This window comes from Buteo buteo, chromosome 24 (genome assembly GCF_964188355.1).
Source record: "Buteo buteo chromosome 24, bButBut1.hap1.1, whole genome shotgun sequence".
Classification (NCBI taxonomy): Eukaryota; Metazoa; Chordata; class Aves; order Accipitriformes; family Accipitridae; genus Buteo; species Buteo buteo.
The window spans coordinates 20,157,300-20,172,053 of record NC_134194.1 but is presented as its reverse complement, the minus strand read 5'-3'; the positions used below and the strand labels follow the sequence as shown (position 1 = coordinate 20,172,053).

The 14,754-nt window shown below is 41.9% G+C and overlaps 1 protein-coding gene across 1 annotated transcript; it reads left to right on the top strand.

The window, feature by feature from the left end:
* The first annotated feature begins 1,671 nt into the window (after positions 1–1,671).
* Positions 1,672–14,407, top strand: DNAJC18 (DnaJ heat shock protein family (Hsp40) member C18). The gene is made up of 7 exons (XM_075057098.1): positions 1,672–1,806; positions 1,991–2,136; positions 3,308–3,493; positions 6,616–6,728; positions 8,108–8,217; positions 10,220–10,392; positions 14,082–14,407. The coding sequence occupies exons 1-7, from the start codon at positions 1,769–1,771 to the stop codon at positions 14,204–14,206; spliced, it is 891 nt and encodes a 296-aa protein (XP_074913199.1). The 5' UTR covers positions 1,672–1,768; the 3' UTR covers positions 14,207–14,407.
* The last annotated feature ends 347 nt before the right edge of the window (positions 14,408–14,754 follow it).

Genomic DNA, 14,754 nt, shown 5'->3' with positions numbered 1-14,754 from the left:
CAGAAAAGAAGAAACTAATAATGATAATGATAACACTAATAAAATGACAACAGCAATAATGAAAGGATTGGAATGTACAAACGATGCACAGTGCAATTGCTCACCATCCACCGACAGACACCCAGCTAGTCCCCGAGCGGCAATTCCCCCCCCACTTCCCAGTTCCTATACTAGATGGGACGTCCCATGGTATGGAATACCCTGTTGGCCAGTTTGGGTCAGCTGCCCTGGCTGTGTCCTGTGCCAACTTCTTGTGCCCCTCCAGCTTTCTCACTGGCTGGGCATGAGAAGCTGAAAAATCCTTGACATTAGTAGTAAACACTACTTAGCAACAACTGAAAACATCAGCGTGTTATCAACATTCTTCGCATACTGAACTCAAAACATAGCACTGTACCAGCTACTAGGAAGACAGATAACTCTATCCCAGCTGAAACCAGGACAAGGTGGAAGGAGTTGCAGGACAAGCCATTGAGGGGGTTCTAACCAAAGGTTGGTCAGAAGGTGTGGGGCAGGTGATTCTCCAGGCCCCTTCCAGTCTCAACACAACAATTCAAGACCATCTCCCATAGCTCTGCCAATGCAGCAGTACTGTTGTCCAAAGAGCAGATTTGTTTTCCCACATGCAATGAGCCAATAATCACACACTCGGGAAAGACATTATTCATTTCATATTTCCACAAAGATGGATGCTAGGTGGTTAATTCCACTAAGCTAGCACACCACACCAAAGAAGAACGACGTATTTATTCTGTTACATGATTAGTAAAAACCCATGTAAGTTTACGTTCATTGGTTAGTAGTCACCATCTCATCTACTATTGGCCAGTTACATTTAAATTAGCCTCGCTTGCTGTGTAGATTAGCATGCATGCTCCTTGCAGGTGGGGCGGGGGGCAAGTTCTTCCAGCCTGGAATTGAGTCGGAGGTCACCATCTCCCCCTGCCACCTTTACCTCTCCCCCAGTTCACACTTCTTTAGCAATCATCCGGCCTTCGGCACCTTCTGGAGCTGGATGCTTCCTTTTATCGGTCACATCCTACGTTTCTTAGGTCCGATTATCCTTGTTATCTCAAGAGCGTTTCTTTTCTCCCTGACGGACCTCGAGCATTCTTGCCAAGGTGGCAGCGCACACAAAGCACCCTCAAAACACCAAGGCCTAACCGTTCCAGGGTGTCCTCGCTCTACGAACGCCAACTGCGCGCCTCTCCGATTACAGCCTTACTCGTTAATTTGACAGATACAAACCCCATCTTGCACAAAACAGGCGGACCACTCTAAATCTCAGAGTTATTCCTCAGCGCTACCAGGAAGGACCCTTCCGCACCGACCTAGCCATGTCACCCCTGAAGCCGTCGTCCCGCTGACCTCACCCCGCTCCGGCCTGGGACGTGCCGTGACAGGGAGGCGAGCGGCTGAGGCTCGGCCCGCACCGGCCGCCCCCGCGGCTCCTGCCGCCCCCCCCGCCACCTGCTCCCCTCACGGCGCTGCCTATGACGTCACCGAGCCTCGCTACGACGCCACAGGCACCCCCCGCAGTCGCGCGACACCCCCCGCCCCTTTAAGCCCCGCCCCCGCGCGGTGCCCGCTGGGTATTGTAGTCCGCTCGCCGCCAGGGAGGGGCGGGGCGGGCTGCGGACTCCCGTACCCAGAGGCCCCCGCGCGGCCGCCGCCGCTTCCGCGCACAACATGGCGGCGCGGGCGGGCCGGGGCGGCGGGTTGTGAGGGGCGCGGAGGGCGGGCTGCCCCGGGGCCCGCCGCGGCCGCCATGACCTACACGGCGGAGCAGCTGGACGGCGTGCGGCGGTGAGCGCGGCGCGGGGGCTCCGCCGGACCGGGGGCTCCGCCGGACCGGGGCCGGGGCGCGGGGGAGAGGAGCTGCGGAGGGAGCAGCGGGGGCCGCGGCGGGGGGCGATGGGTCCGGCGGGGCGGGCTGCGGCGGTGTCTGGGGGGGACGGGCCGGTGAAGGTAACCTTGCGTGCCCTTCCAGGATAAAGCGGTGTCGGAACTACTACGAAATTCTGGGGGTGGAGAGGGACGCCACCGAGGAGGACCTGAAGAAAGCCTACCGCAAACTGGCCCTGAAATTTCACCCGGACAAGAACCGCGCTCCCGGAGCAACGGAAGCTTTTAAAGGTGAGGTGGGGGCTGGCCCGGTCTCGAAAGTGGTACGGCAAGATGAAAACGAGGACAGACTGCCTCAGACTTACAGTCCTGTGCCTTATATAAAGGCATCATACGGGCCCATGTAGCCTGTCGTTTTTATAGACAGATAGGTGCATCTCCACAAAATCCTGCAGCTGGTCAGCAAGGCTTGCCTTTTAATCTTCAGAATACAGATTTCCGTTAGAAGCAAAGTGAAACGTATCCCAAATCTCATTCCTAGATACTCCTAAAGGTTCGGAGCAATGCTAGGAAATAATACTGGCCACGCAGGGGAGCGTGGTGTTGTGTAATCAATAACTGCTCTGTGTTGTAAATAAATTTTTTTATATATATATATGTGCAAGCATATGAAATTTGATTCCACTCTTCTGTATCTGGACTTTTCAATACAATCTAAACAACGTTAGCCTCTAAACTCTTACATCTTTTGCCTTTTCTGAGTTGTGTTGCTGCTGTCTGCAACAGCACTGTAAGGCAGCATGAGGAAAGTGAGATACTCATTCGTAGTCTGTTAGAATAAGGAGTTTTTGAAGGGCTTTATTTTTTTGTGTTAGGGTTGTATTTCTCTATGAACTTGTTTACAGCTGTGTTCTGTCAAAGATCAAGGAAGAAGATGAACCAGACAAATACTTCTGGGTGGTTTGGCGTAAAGTGTGAAATAGATATGCTGTACAGCTTCACAAGCATCTCTGCCGACAGAAAAACTTGGAATATGGTTCTGCATTTTAATTAGTCTCTGCAGGTATTAACTTTGTATTAACTGTGTATGGTATATGGAGGTGCACTTCTATATCAGCGCTTAGTTTGATCTGATAAAATGTTACATTCTCACTCAATCTCTTGACTGAAGTAGACTCTCTCACCTCAGTTTTACAAATATTTTAACTCTCTCCATGTACTTTAACACTTTTATCTTTCTCCTGGTATCAGTGATAGCAGGAAATAGGTTCCATCACAGGTGATGCCAGTGTTGTGACACTTTTTTTACAAAGGCAGTTCTTTTAAAAGTAACTCAATCTTTGGTCAAGCACAAATTTTCTATGCCTGGTTGGGCTTTTTTGCTACTCTGCCTATAAAAGTCTGAGATCTGGAAATACTGCATGATATGCCTGTGTAACACTTCTTTTAATTCACTCTCCAGCAATAGGCAATGCTTTTGCAGTTCTGAGCAACCCTGAAAAACGATTACGATACGATGAACTTGGAAGTGACCAAGAGCATGTCAGCACTGGTCAGGCCAGGCATTATAATTACTACACAGAATTTGAAGCAGACATTACACCAGAAGAAATATTCAATGTGTTTTTTGGTGGGCACTTTCCTACAGGTCAGTATCTGTCTGCAGTGTTTTTGAAATGTGGTGAACTGATACTAGACCATAAAGGAAGTTCAGCTTCTCTTGATACTGCTCAGGGAGTTGATAATACATCTGAAAAGAGCAAAAACTTTTTTGGATTTGCTCTTTTCTCCTTTCCTAGCTTTTTATGCCTGGAAAAGCTCCCTTAATGCATGTTTTAGACTTCAGATTTTAGCAACTCCATTCCCCAAAAAATGTTGTCAAAGCCCAGCCTTGCTGTGCAGGAATGCTCCTAGAAAAGAGAGCTGCCAGTGGGGTAATGGCCGTTGCTGCCAGGGCAAGTTCCTAACCTCGCCTCTCTTGAAAATTTCTGACAGTACTAGGTAGGAGAAAGAACGTTTTAGTCCGGGAAGGGGTTAGGCTGTTTGATTATTGGGTAGGCAACATTTTAATGTCAGCTGTAGCTGAAGACCCTTCTTTTTGTTGTTGCTTTTATTCCCTCCATTGTCTGAAGCCATCAGTGGTATGGGAGGTAAAATAAGGTGTGAATGGATCAGAGGTATCTTTGCTGACGGTGTAGTACTTGAGACACCTTACTGCGTTCCAGTACAGCACGGCAGCAGCTGCTGGCATTGTGGTCTCAGTGCCCCTATAACAAGGAAAACATAGGAGTTCATTTGGCTTGCAGCAGCTTGCATACTGTAAAGAAATTGAAACCTCTTAGCTTAGAAAGTGATGCCTGCCAGGAAAGGCTCGTTGTTACTGGATATAGAGTATCCAGTAACAGAACAGTAGATCTGTACCTGTAGCAGTTCCATGCACATCTCAGTCCAACCTTGGCTTTTGTATTTGTAGTAAAAATAGAAAGATACTGCAAGGTCAGTGGAATACAGATTTGGATTAAAAGTAAATCTGAAAGGTTTAGTGAGCTAAAGGGTCTTCCTGGTAGTATCTAGCGAATTGCTTTAGCTCTTTTGTAAACTTTTTCACCTCCAAGGGGTGGTATAGAGCAACGTACATGCCAATTACTACACCCTAAAGCCACAGATACAGGTAATTACTTAAAAGCTCCCCATAACCTTAGTCTGTGTGGTAGCATCTTGCAGCTCAGGGGACTTAAAAATTTGATCAGTAGAGGTGCAAAGTGAGCCAAACTCAGTGTGGCATAATTCCACACTGAGTTGGCAAGTTTTCCATTTCTGACTTTGCAAGAAGTTGCACCTGTGTGTGCCTTTTGCCTCAGCCACCAGTGAAACATTGCCCTCGTGGAATGTGACTGCTTTCTAGCTGCGGGCAACAGGGATGCTTGGAGCTGAGGACAAGAAATTGAGGAGCTGTAGGAGGAATTTGAGTACTGGGCATGGCAAGTTTAACAGGTCAAGTGGCATGAAGAAGTAAATGGAAACTTCTATCAAAGTGGCAAAGAATAAGAAAATTAAAAGATAATTTCATAGTAATAGGTGTTGGTAGTAAATGATAGGTTCCTTACAAAAAAAAAAGTTTGGGTCTAAATTTATGTACATTTTCCTAACCTAAAAGTGAGTTTTAAATTATGGAAAATCGTCAGTTCAGTAGTTTTCCAAATAGGCAAAGTCCACACAGTTTCTACTTAGCAAGAGAGTTACTAGTAAGAGGGTGTGCAGATAGTTGATATAAAGAAAACATTTTTTAAACTGTTGTAGTGGGACTTGCATGCATGAGCTGAAGTTTGTTTTGTGACACCTTGCTGTCACCAGGCTTTCTGGAAATCTGAATAAGAAATGTTGGTGTTAGGATGAACTCATTGGTATAGCTTTTGTGGGGAGGTTTATGGCTTTGTTTATACCGTGCATTTTTCCTCTATGGATATTCAGTGAAAAAATCTTGAAAGTTAAAATGTTAAGTGTCGCAAGTCTAAAAGGAGACTGTCCACGTGGCATATTGTTGCAGTTACAATGGGTAGAGGCTACAAGTTGAACTTACTTCTCATAAAAAATAAATGCACATGGAAGGAAAGAAACTGCTGGCAGAAATTCTTTGAGAAACTTAGGATTTGGGAAAACTTTTTTCTAGGCACCCTGCAAAAGACATTCTTCTCTTCCTGCACTTGCTTCTGTTTTTTCACAGGTTGATTAAATATTGTCTGAGCAGTGTTGAATGATAGAAACAAACTTTCTTTTTCAAGAAAGAAACTTTTGTTCTTCAAGCCAGTCTCGTTTGGTGCTCTATTGGAGCTCTGACTGCAAATGTGCCTAGACCCTTGGAAAAATCTTTGAACAAGCAGTGAAACAGATGTTTTGACACAATAGCAAAGGTCACTTCTGCCCAGGTTTCTTGCAGAATTCTGTGGGAAATTCAGAGAAAGGGCAGTGTAAGAGTGTAAAATAATGTGACATCTTTCCCAGGGCTTAAAAATACATTTGCATTTCTGTTGTCATGATAAAGCCATAAATTTCAATTCTCTAATACAAAGGCATTCTGAATTTCAGAAGAGGAAAGTACAGCTATTATTAGATATGCATATGGTGATAAAATCAGAGCTGAAGCTTCAAATCGAAACAGCATATGCAATTCTTTCCTCATTTTAGAATTTTTAAAAATAAATCAACTACATTCAGTGTGCAAGAAAGGAAATCCTGATTTGTACTCTTTTTTTTTTTAACTCATTTTTTAAATCTCTTTCCTTATTATAAAATCATTAAGTGAAACTATTAATAGCTTGAAGGAAGAGGAAGTAGAAATGAGTGTAGAAGACCATATTCAGTAATTACGGGAAGCCATAATTCATGGCCTGAGTCTGGTGAAGCAAATCAATTTTCATGCTTAGAGCCTGGGGATGCAACACAAGGTATGGCCTTGCAAGTAAATGTGACAAAAACAATATTAAAATATGAGATACAACAATAAAAATTATAGCATGTTTCTGCAGGTTGATTTAAATTAAGATGGACTTGGGGCAAACTTTACAATTTCTCTGGTACACTTCTCAGAACGACAATATTATTTTGACTTTTAAATCTGAGGTGTGTTTGCGCTTTTTTATCTGAGGTCTCCCAACTGTAATTCAGGCCGTGTAGTATATGCTTGGATAATTAACTAGAAACTCTGAGAAATACAGCCGAGTATCAGCAACTGGATGAAAATTATGACTCTCTCTTGGTTTCTTGTAACAGGAAATATCCATATGTTCTCCAATGTAGCCAGAGATGCGCACTATTATCCACGGAGGCACCGAAATGAAAGAGCATGGACACAGGAGCAAGAGGAGGAAGAAAACAGGCCACAGGTAGCCAGGAGGAGGGATCTCTTGGGCTTAAATATTTCACCAGGGTGAGGGGTCCACTTACACTTCTGAAGCCAGGACAAACCTTCCCCTGCTTACATGCTCAGTGTTTATCCTCAAGAGTTGCAGCCAAAGTGGATGTTTTCAAAAGTAACTAGATTGTCTTTTATTAATCACTACTTTAAAAATACATTGTATTAACAGGATTACAGGCCCTGGAGTTTCTGTCACCTAGTGTTTTGCTGGTGCTTGCTTTTTGCAAGCTCAAATGGTTTGGTAAGCCAACAACAATTAGTCCAAATGTGGACTAATAATGCATACAGAAGTACTGGCTTATCCTCGTGTTATACTTAACCCTTCAGGAAATAAGCACGCAGCTTCTGCTCAGGTGCTGCACAGGCTTCTTCCACCCAGGGCAGGATGGGTCTGGGATACGTTTCTACCAACTGAAACCTCCAGATGAGACACAAGGTGTCATTTGTTGCTAGTGCACATATACGTGTGCCACCTGCCTTGGAAAAATCTTCCTCCATAGGCAGTCTGTTAACCTAACAAGGTTCTCCAAGGAAGATGAATTTTTCCCTGTAAGTCTTATAGTTGGGCTCTGAAAAAAAACGGATACAGCCTATAGACAGCTAAGCTAGGGCAAATGAATCCCCCCTGCTACTGCATCAGGTATTCTTGCTGCTATCCCAGAGCAGAGGGCAAAGTCTAAATAGCTGCATATTATATTTTGCTCCTCATAAGAAAAGGCGTTTTAGAAAGGCGGTTTAAAAATCAGATGAAGAGCAGAAGTAAAGATCTGTGTTTTCTCTATGACTATCAGAACTCTTTGGTCTTTTAATATTTTTTTCCCCACTCTTGTTCTAAATTCATTCAAACAAAAAAAACAAGCACTTGCATCCTGTCCCAAGTCACACTACATGTGGTCTCTTAACCCTTTACTTTTCAGCCATTTTATCCAGTGTTTGAACAGAGATTGAGATTTTTAGAATGCGTGTAGCAAACTTCAGAAGATGCATGGAAAGCCATAGGCACAAATAGGAATTGCAATGTGTTCCTTCGGTTTGGGTTGTCACCTGGTCACTGACAGGTGGGCATCCAATGCCTTGTGAAGGAAGCTGTAGATGAAAGAAATGTCATGAAAATATAATTGAAAGAAAATGGCTTTAAAGAGTTTTCTGACATTATTAATAAAGGTTATTTTGAAATTAAATGTAATTCCTCTCAAAATTTGAAGGTATTTCCTCTTTTTTTTTTTTCTTCTCAGTTTACATTTAATACATTGTTGATCTATGATAGATAGCCTGGTTTCTGTGAACAGATGCATCCTTTTCCATCTGTATCTTTTTTTGACTACTAATTATTGTTGTTCTTTTCAGAATTCATATTCTGCATTTATTCAGTTGATGCCAGTTTTCATAATAATAATAGTGTCAGTTATAACTCAGCTGATGGCCACAAACCCGCCCTACAGCCTATTCTACAAATCGTAAGTAATTTAAAACCATGTTTTTCTGGTCTTCGGTGTTTGCAATAAGGAGGGAGACGGAAGTTGGACTTGGTAGCAAAATGCATGTTAGTGTTCCATTCTGCTCTTTCTAGAAAGTGTTATCAATTTGTAAATAAGGAAATACCAACAGTCTCTATTGATGAGTTCTCCTAAGCATTATCGCTATGAAATTAACTATGGTGTGCTTTATTGTACTGTGTGCTGAACAAATAGAGGCCTTGAGCCAAAAAGCTTTCTCAACTGGTGTGAAATGTTTCTGCACAGTGATACAGTACCAGGAATGTGGGTGTAGCCCAGCTACAGTGCTGATCAGCCTCTGGTCTGCCCAGCCCCCAGGGATCTGTGGACCACCACTGAGGTTCCCAGGTAAAGCAATTAAAAAATGAAGCCTGCAGTTTGCAGTATAAATCCAAATCCTCTCTGGAGCCTGAGTTCCACTGGAAGAATTGTCAAGCTCCACAAATCATTAAAGCCTTGAAATGCCTTGGTTTAACATCTGTAAAGAAGCAGGACCCTGAGGTTGCAGAGGGCAAACTGAACTGGTCAGCTCTGGAAGCAGAAGGAACGCCACCAGACCTGCTGTAATCTGAGTTTGTGGGGCAGAGGAAAACCCACTGGCTCCTCTCAGCATCCAGTGTTGGGAGGAAGGAAGCTCTCTAGCGGGAAGAGCTCAGTTCAGTCACCTTCACTGGCTCTTACTGAGATAGGAGTGGGAGTCAGCAGGTTTTGGAGAACCTGCTGCACACAGCAGTAGCAGAGTGCTCCAAACACTCCCCTTGCTCGCTTCTAGGAGTAAAACTACTTAGGTTTAGGCCCATATCCTCTCCACTGTCGTAATAGCCCCAAACCCTTTATCGCTTTTTACCACAAGATGTCAGTGTGTAGCATAAGAACAGGAGGGTGGTTGGGTTTTGGGTAGTTGGGCGTTTTTTTCAGAGAGGGTTTTTGCTATCTGCCAGTCCCATGTGCAACTTCCCACACTGCCCCCAGAGCAGATAATATCTCCTGCTCTTCTTCACTACCTCCCCTTCTCCTGTTGATTTGAGATAGTCAGGTACACAGTCATGCTGTTTCTCTAAATCATATCCTTAAAAAAAAAAACTAACAGCCTAGAAACTGAAAGAAATTGTTTATATGAAGAAAGCATACACCTCAGACATAGTGACAGAGCAGGGGTAGTCCAGAAGGTAGAAGGGGCAAACTGGATTCCATTGAGTAGAGTGTAACCTTTGTGTTTTGGCTGTCTGCTTCTTTCTCTGGGCAGTGATTTGAAAAAAATGCCTGGGTATCTTTGCTAAATAAGGAAATTCAATATAAGAGTGTAGTTTAACCCAGTGGCTGTGTCAGAGTGGCTAATTCTACCTACAGGATATTCTTCAGGATATTCCCTGCCCCACTTCTCTTACTGATTGTTATAAAACCCTAAAAGAAAATGTAACTAGAATCTCCCCCGCTAATTTTTATTTCTACTAAAGGATCCAGAAATTGGGAAAATCTAGATCCAATTGCATTGTGCCCTAAGCAATACCAGGGCCATATGCCTTTCCTATAATCTCTACATTTGTTATCAATTCCCATGGATTTCTGGACCTAGCTTGCCAGAAATTACCAGCAAACAGAAGAAAGTATATGGAGCTTCTGTTCACAGATAAAACTTGCTCTTACATTTTGGAAGTCTCTTGACTGAGGTCTTGAGAACAAACACAGTATTCGGAAGGAACAGTGTCAGCTCAGAGTCAGTTCTTTGTAGATATCTCCAAATATTAGATATTTTCTGTGGTTTTTAGTGGGGGGGTGAATCCTGTTTGCCTGAGACTTGTAATTTCCTTATTGGATGGTTGAGGGAGCCATAGTCCTGCAGAAAGTAACTAAAGAAGTTGTAAATACTGTCCTCTGGAAATGCTAATATAGAGAAACATCTCTTGATTGCTTTATATTTGAACTGCTAAAAGATTCTGTTTTCTCCATGATGTTTTCACAGGTCCATAGGCCACGTTATTAGTAGAGAAACAGAGAACTTGCAGGTGCCTTACTATGTTGATAAAAACTTTGAAAGGAATTATCAAGGAGCAGACCTTAAAGAGCTAGAGAAAACCGTTGAAAAAGATTACATAGACTATATTCAGACCAGCTGTTGGAAGGAGAAACAGCAAAGTAAGTTATTTTTGTTACGTGTGCCTACAACCCATCAGAAGTTGTATGATGGCTGTGCTTCACAAAGTGCTGCCATTTTTAGCTTCATTTTCCAATGCTTATCTCAAACCTTGCACTGATATTTGTCACATCTGCTCTTAACACTGAATTTGCTCTTCTTGAAGGTCTGTCAAAATTCATTTTAGGTGATTCTAAGAGACAAGTGGAAAGTAGATTTCACCATTTGAGACATTTTTTCCACTCAGTTTTTATGCTTGAATAACTGTTAGTGATGATGTTTCAAACATGTAATGTGCCACATTTATCTAGCTCTGAGAGATTGTTAGGGCTAGAAAAGATCTTGAGACATCACCTATTCCAGGTTTCCTTTGCTGGAGCAGAATAATTTTTGCTTAGACTGGCTGCACGAGAAGATTATCTAACTTTTTCTTCAAAACTTCATCAGAAGGAGATCCCATAGCCTGTTCAGGTGCTTTTGGTAATATTGCAGTGGACTCTCTTACTGGTATCAGTTTTCAAAGAGCATGCTTCTTTGCGTGTTTTGTGCGCTTATTTGCATTTTCTATCTTTAGATGAGTTTGAGATCATGTTTTTCACCATAGTCAAGATTGTCTTTTAAAAACAAGAATTGAATGCAGAAAGGGAGAACACAAAAATGTGAGCATTCAAAATCATTATTCTCACATCAGTCCTAAGTCGATCAGTGGCACTTATAAAGGCATGTATTTTAACCCCATATCGTATTATCTGTTAATTACTACTAATCTAGTTCATTGAAAACAGAGCAAATCCCTGCTTCTTTTGGAACTGTACGAAATAACAGAAATCAAATTACAAGGACTAGCTGAAGTTAGGATGTTGTGACTGATTTTTTTTTTCAGCTAAAGAACTCATCACCTTCAAATGAGTAAACACAAACTACTGCTGTGCATAAAGGAAACTGGAAGAAGTTGTTTCTTTGTAAATGTTTAATAGTAGTAGGCAGGCTGCTTTCACACACCAGTAGGGCTTTCTAAATTGCTCCATGCAAAACAGTCCTCAGGACACTGCAAAAAATTTACTTTGCACTTGTTTACAGTTTCTTTACCAATTGCATCATTATGGAAGCACACACTTTGTCTAAACAAGACATGTTTAATCCTGTGCTAGAGGTAACAGTAGTGTTGCTGACTCCAGACTATTTACGGGTTTTTGATGGGAAGGGTTGTTTTGTTTACATCCAGAGACTGTTTTGTTTTATTTTACAAAAAAGTTACCAATCTTGCTTTTAAAGAGAAATATGCAGATGTGGGCTCTGAAGTTAGAAAAGAACCCATAATATAAGACCATAAAAATCTCAAACAATCCTTTAGTTTTTGGTGTGCTTGACTTGTGATCTCTGAGCATCTGTGGCTGGCTGTAGCAGCCTCTAGGTATAATGTGGCAGTTAACTGTAAATGTAGGCTTCATGCGTAGGCTTGCTATAGGGGAAGAATTTATTTTGTAGAGAAAAACCCTTGTAATTGACCTTGGGCAACTGAAAGTGACCATACTGCCTCTTTCACATAGACCTTGAGCTAAGGAATGCCATGCCCCAAAATGGGCAACAGGGTTTGCAAGTCTAAGAGAGTCTGGTAGAGAGGGGGAGATGATCTAGCATTGAATGCCAATTAATGCCTGCAAAACAATGCTTCTCCGGAGCTTTTTACACTTACAGACTTTATTAGTCACACATCTGCAAATATATTTACAATGTCCACAATTAGCAGTAGCCTGAGGAGACCACTGTAATTAAAAAAAAAAAAAAACCCCACAACATTTTCAGAATGATTACTATCTAGGCCAGCAAGCAGGTAATGAGCACAGCTGAGTCTGTGCTAACTTTAGTACAGCCAAGTTTGTAAAAATAAACTGTGAATACAAGATGGAGTGCTGGGGAAAAGTTCTCTGGAGATGTTGAGACAATTCTTAGCTGTTGCTTCATAACTTTTGTCCATTAATTCTTGTTTAAGTGTTTAACTTAATGTGGTCAACTTTTTTTTGTCCATTGAATGTCTATTAATAGTATGTTTGTTTTGTTTACTGAGGGTGCATTTCTCTTTAGCACCAGCGAAATGGACATAGATTAGTTAGGAACAGTTTGATTTTTAAAGTCCTTGATTTTATGACTTGAAATTGTTACCTGGTGTCCAGCTACCTTAAGGAAAACTTCAAAAGTAACTAATAGATCAATATCTTGTTCAGCCAGTCACTTGTATGCTGTGGGTTTTGGTCTTCTGAAATCTTTGATAGAATTAAGTGCAAAAAGCACATCCCAGGTTTTTACAGGAGATTGTTCAGCTGTGAAAGCACAATTGTAAAGTAAGACTGCAAAGAGCTCTGAGTTGTAGAAAATTACAAAAAGGCCACTGAAAACAGAGAGAATAAGGATATGTAGTTGGAATTTGGTATTTTAGGACTTCCGTAAAGAGAAAAAGTTCAAAGGAACAACTCTTATGTAAAAGATTAAAAAATACAAGAAACAGACGTGATGGAATGAATGCTGTCAAAAGTGCAAGTATTTGCAGTGAATAATTTTGCCCAGTTGGATAAGCGTAGAATTCCTTAGCTAATCAGCAAAAGAAACTTCTCTGAATTACTGGTGGGAAACAATTTAAACAATGGGATTATTTCAGTTTTATGTTGCTTTTGAGAAGAAGGGGAAGAAATATGCAAAGTGCATTTGAGATTGTATTGTTAATGAAAGGGCACAGGGGCCTTTCAGACAGGTCCCTCAGCTAGCTGTTCTCACCTTCCTGGAATCAATACCAAAAAAAAACCCCCCAAAAACAAGAGAGAGAATTTATAATGCCTTCTGGGCAAACCTCTTGCCAGACAAAGTTTGAATTCTGAGAAGTGCAACATCAAAAAAACAATTATCTATACCTTAAAGTATATATTTGGATGCGTGCTCTGGGCCCTTGCAGAATGGATCTGCCAAAAGAATTGCATTTTTCAGTTACGTGGGCAGGGGTGTATGTCTTGTAGTTCCTGCTCAGCACATGAGGCTGCAGACAGCTGATGCAGCCCCAAGGACGCAAGAGGAAAAGTAGTCATGAGGCTGTCTTTCCTTCTGGCTTGTCACATAAATACTGCTGATAGGTGTAGAGTAACCCCCCTCCACCGGTCTGTGCCTGCTGATGCATCAGTAAGGACCAATGCATGAGGAGATGAGATCTAATTTAAATGTAAGTAGTGGTATCACCTAAGACAGGTGCTGTGTTGCAGACCAAATGGCATCCTACTAGCCCCTTTTTATGCACAGTTAGTTTAACTTTCTATGTATATTTTAATGCAATTGCCTGTTCTTTAGATCATTAACAATTTTAAATCTTATGTGACTTCTAAGCCATGCTTTCATAGTTTGTGTTTTCTTTGTAGACAGTAATAATCAGTCTTATTTTTTTGTGTTGGTTATTGTCCTACTAGTGCACTGGTAGAGAGGGTTATTATAACTGTTTGAGTTTTCAAGCAATTATGAAAATACTGTTTTCTTAAGTCGCTAGCCTGGTTAAACCTGATAGCCACTCTTTAAAGAAAGTTGTTAACATGCCCAGTTTCACTGAAACAAGGTGAATTAGAAAAAAACATGCCACAAGGATAACAAAGCACTGAGTTATTTAAAGTAGGCTCGCGGCTTCATCCTAATATAAATTTTTTTCATCTTTCAGAGTCTGATTTGTCAAATTTGGCCAAGCTATACAGAGATGAGCGGTTAAAACAGAAAGCAGAATCACTGAAACTTGAGCACTGTGAGAAGCTCTCCAGTCTGATTGGAATGCACAAAGGGGGCTGACCAGGGCACACACGTTCTGTAGTTTTATTTATTGCTGGTTTAACTTATGTTTTTATTTTCCTTTGTATAAAAAGGGAAGGAGACTGTTGTAAAGAGTCTGAATATTGGAGTCCTTCTGCATATGGTGCAGAGATGGGCCAACACAAGCTGCAGAGCTAGTGTTTGCTATAATACATACTCTACACAATATTTGGTTCTAAGGACCAGTGGCGCTTTGTAAATTAATTCCCTGGGAAACGCTATTAGTTTGGAACCTGTCTTCATCGGTAGTTTGTCTGCCATCCAAACAGTATATAATTCCCAAGAGAGCAGACAAATGTCTTAGCTTTCTGTATTTTATATGGACCTGCAATTCACTCGATCATACGAAAAGCGTAGTTCTCAGTATTAAGTGCGCTAGCCTTCTTGTACTGATACCAAGCGGATGTCCTTGCTTCTACAGTGGTTTTGTAATGAGAACTTAGATGGAAGGCGGCATGTTTCCTGTTCGAGTGTAATATGCAATGCTTAATTCAGAAGAGTCAAGTACCTGTTTCAGGTGAGCACTT

Bases quoted from the DNA above. Each gene is read 5' to 3' on its own strand.
- DNAJC18 (XM_075057098.1), top strand. From the start codon at position 1,769: ATGACCTACACGGCGGAGCAGCTGGACGGCGTGCGGCG. The intron at 1,807-1,990 runs GTGAGCGCGGCG...GTGCCCTTCCAG, and splicing joins CAGCTGGACGGCGTGCGGCG to GATAAAGCGGTGTCGGAACT. The intron at 3,494-6,615 runs GTCAGTATCTGT...TTCTTGTAACAG, and splicing joins TGGTGGGCACTTTCCTACAG to GAAATATCCATATGTTCTCC.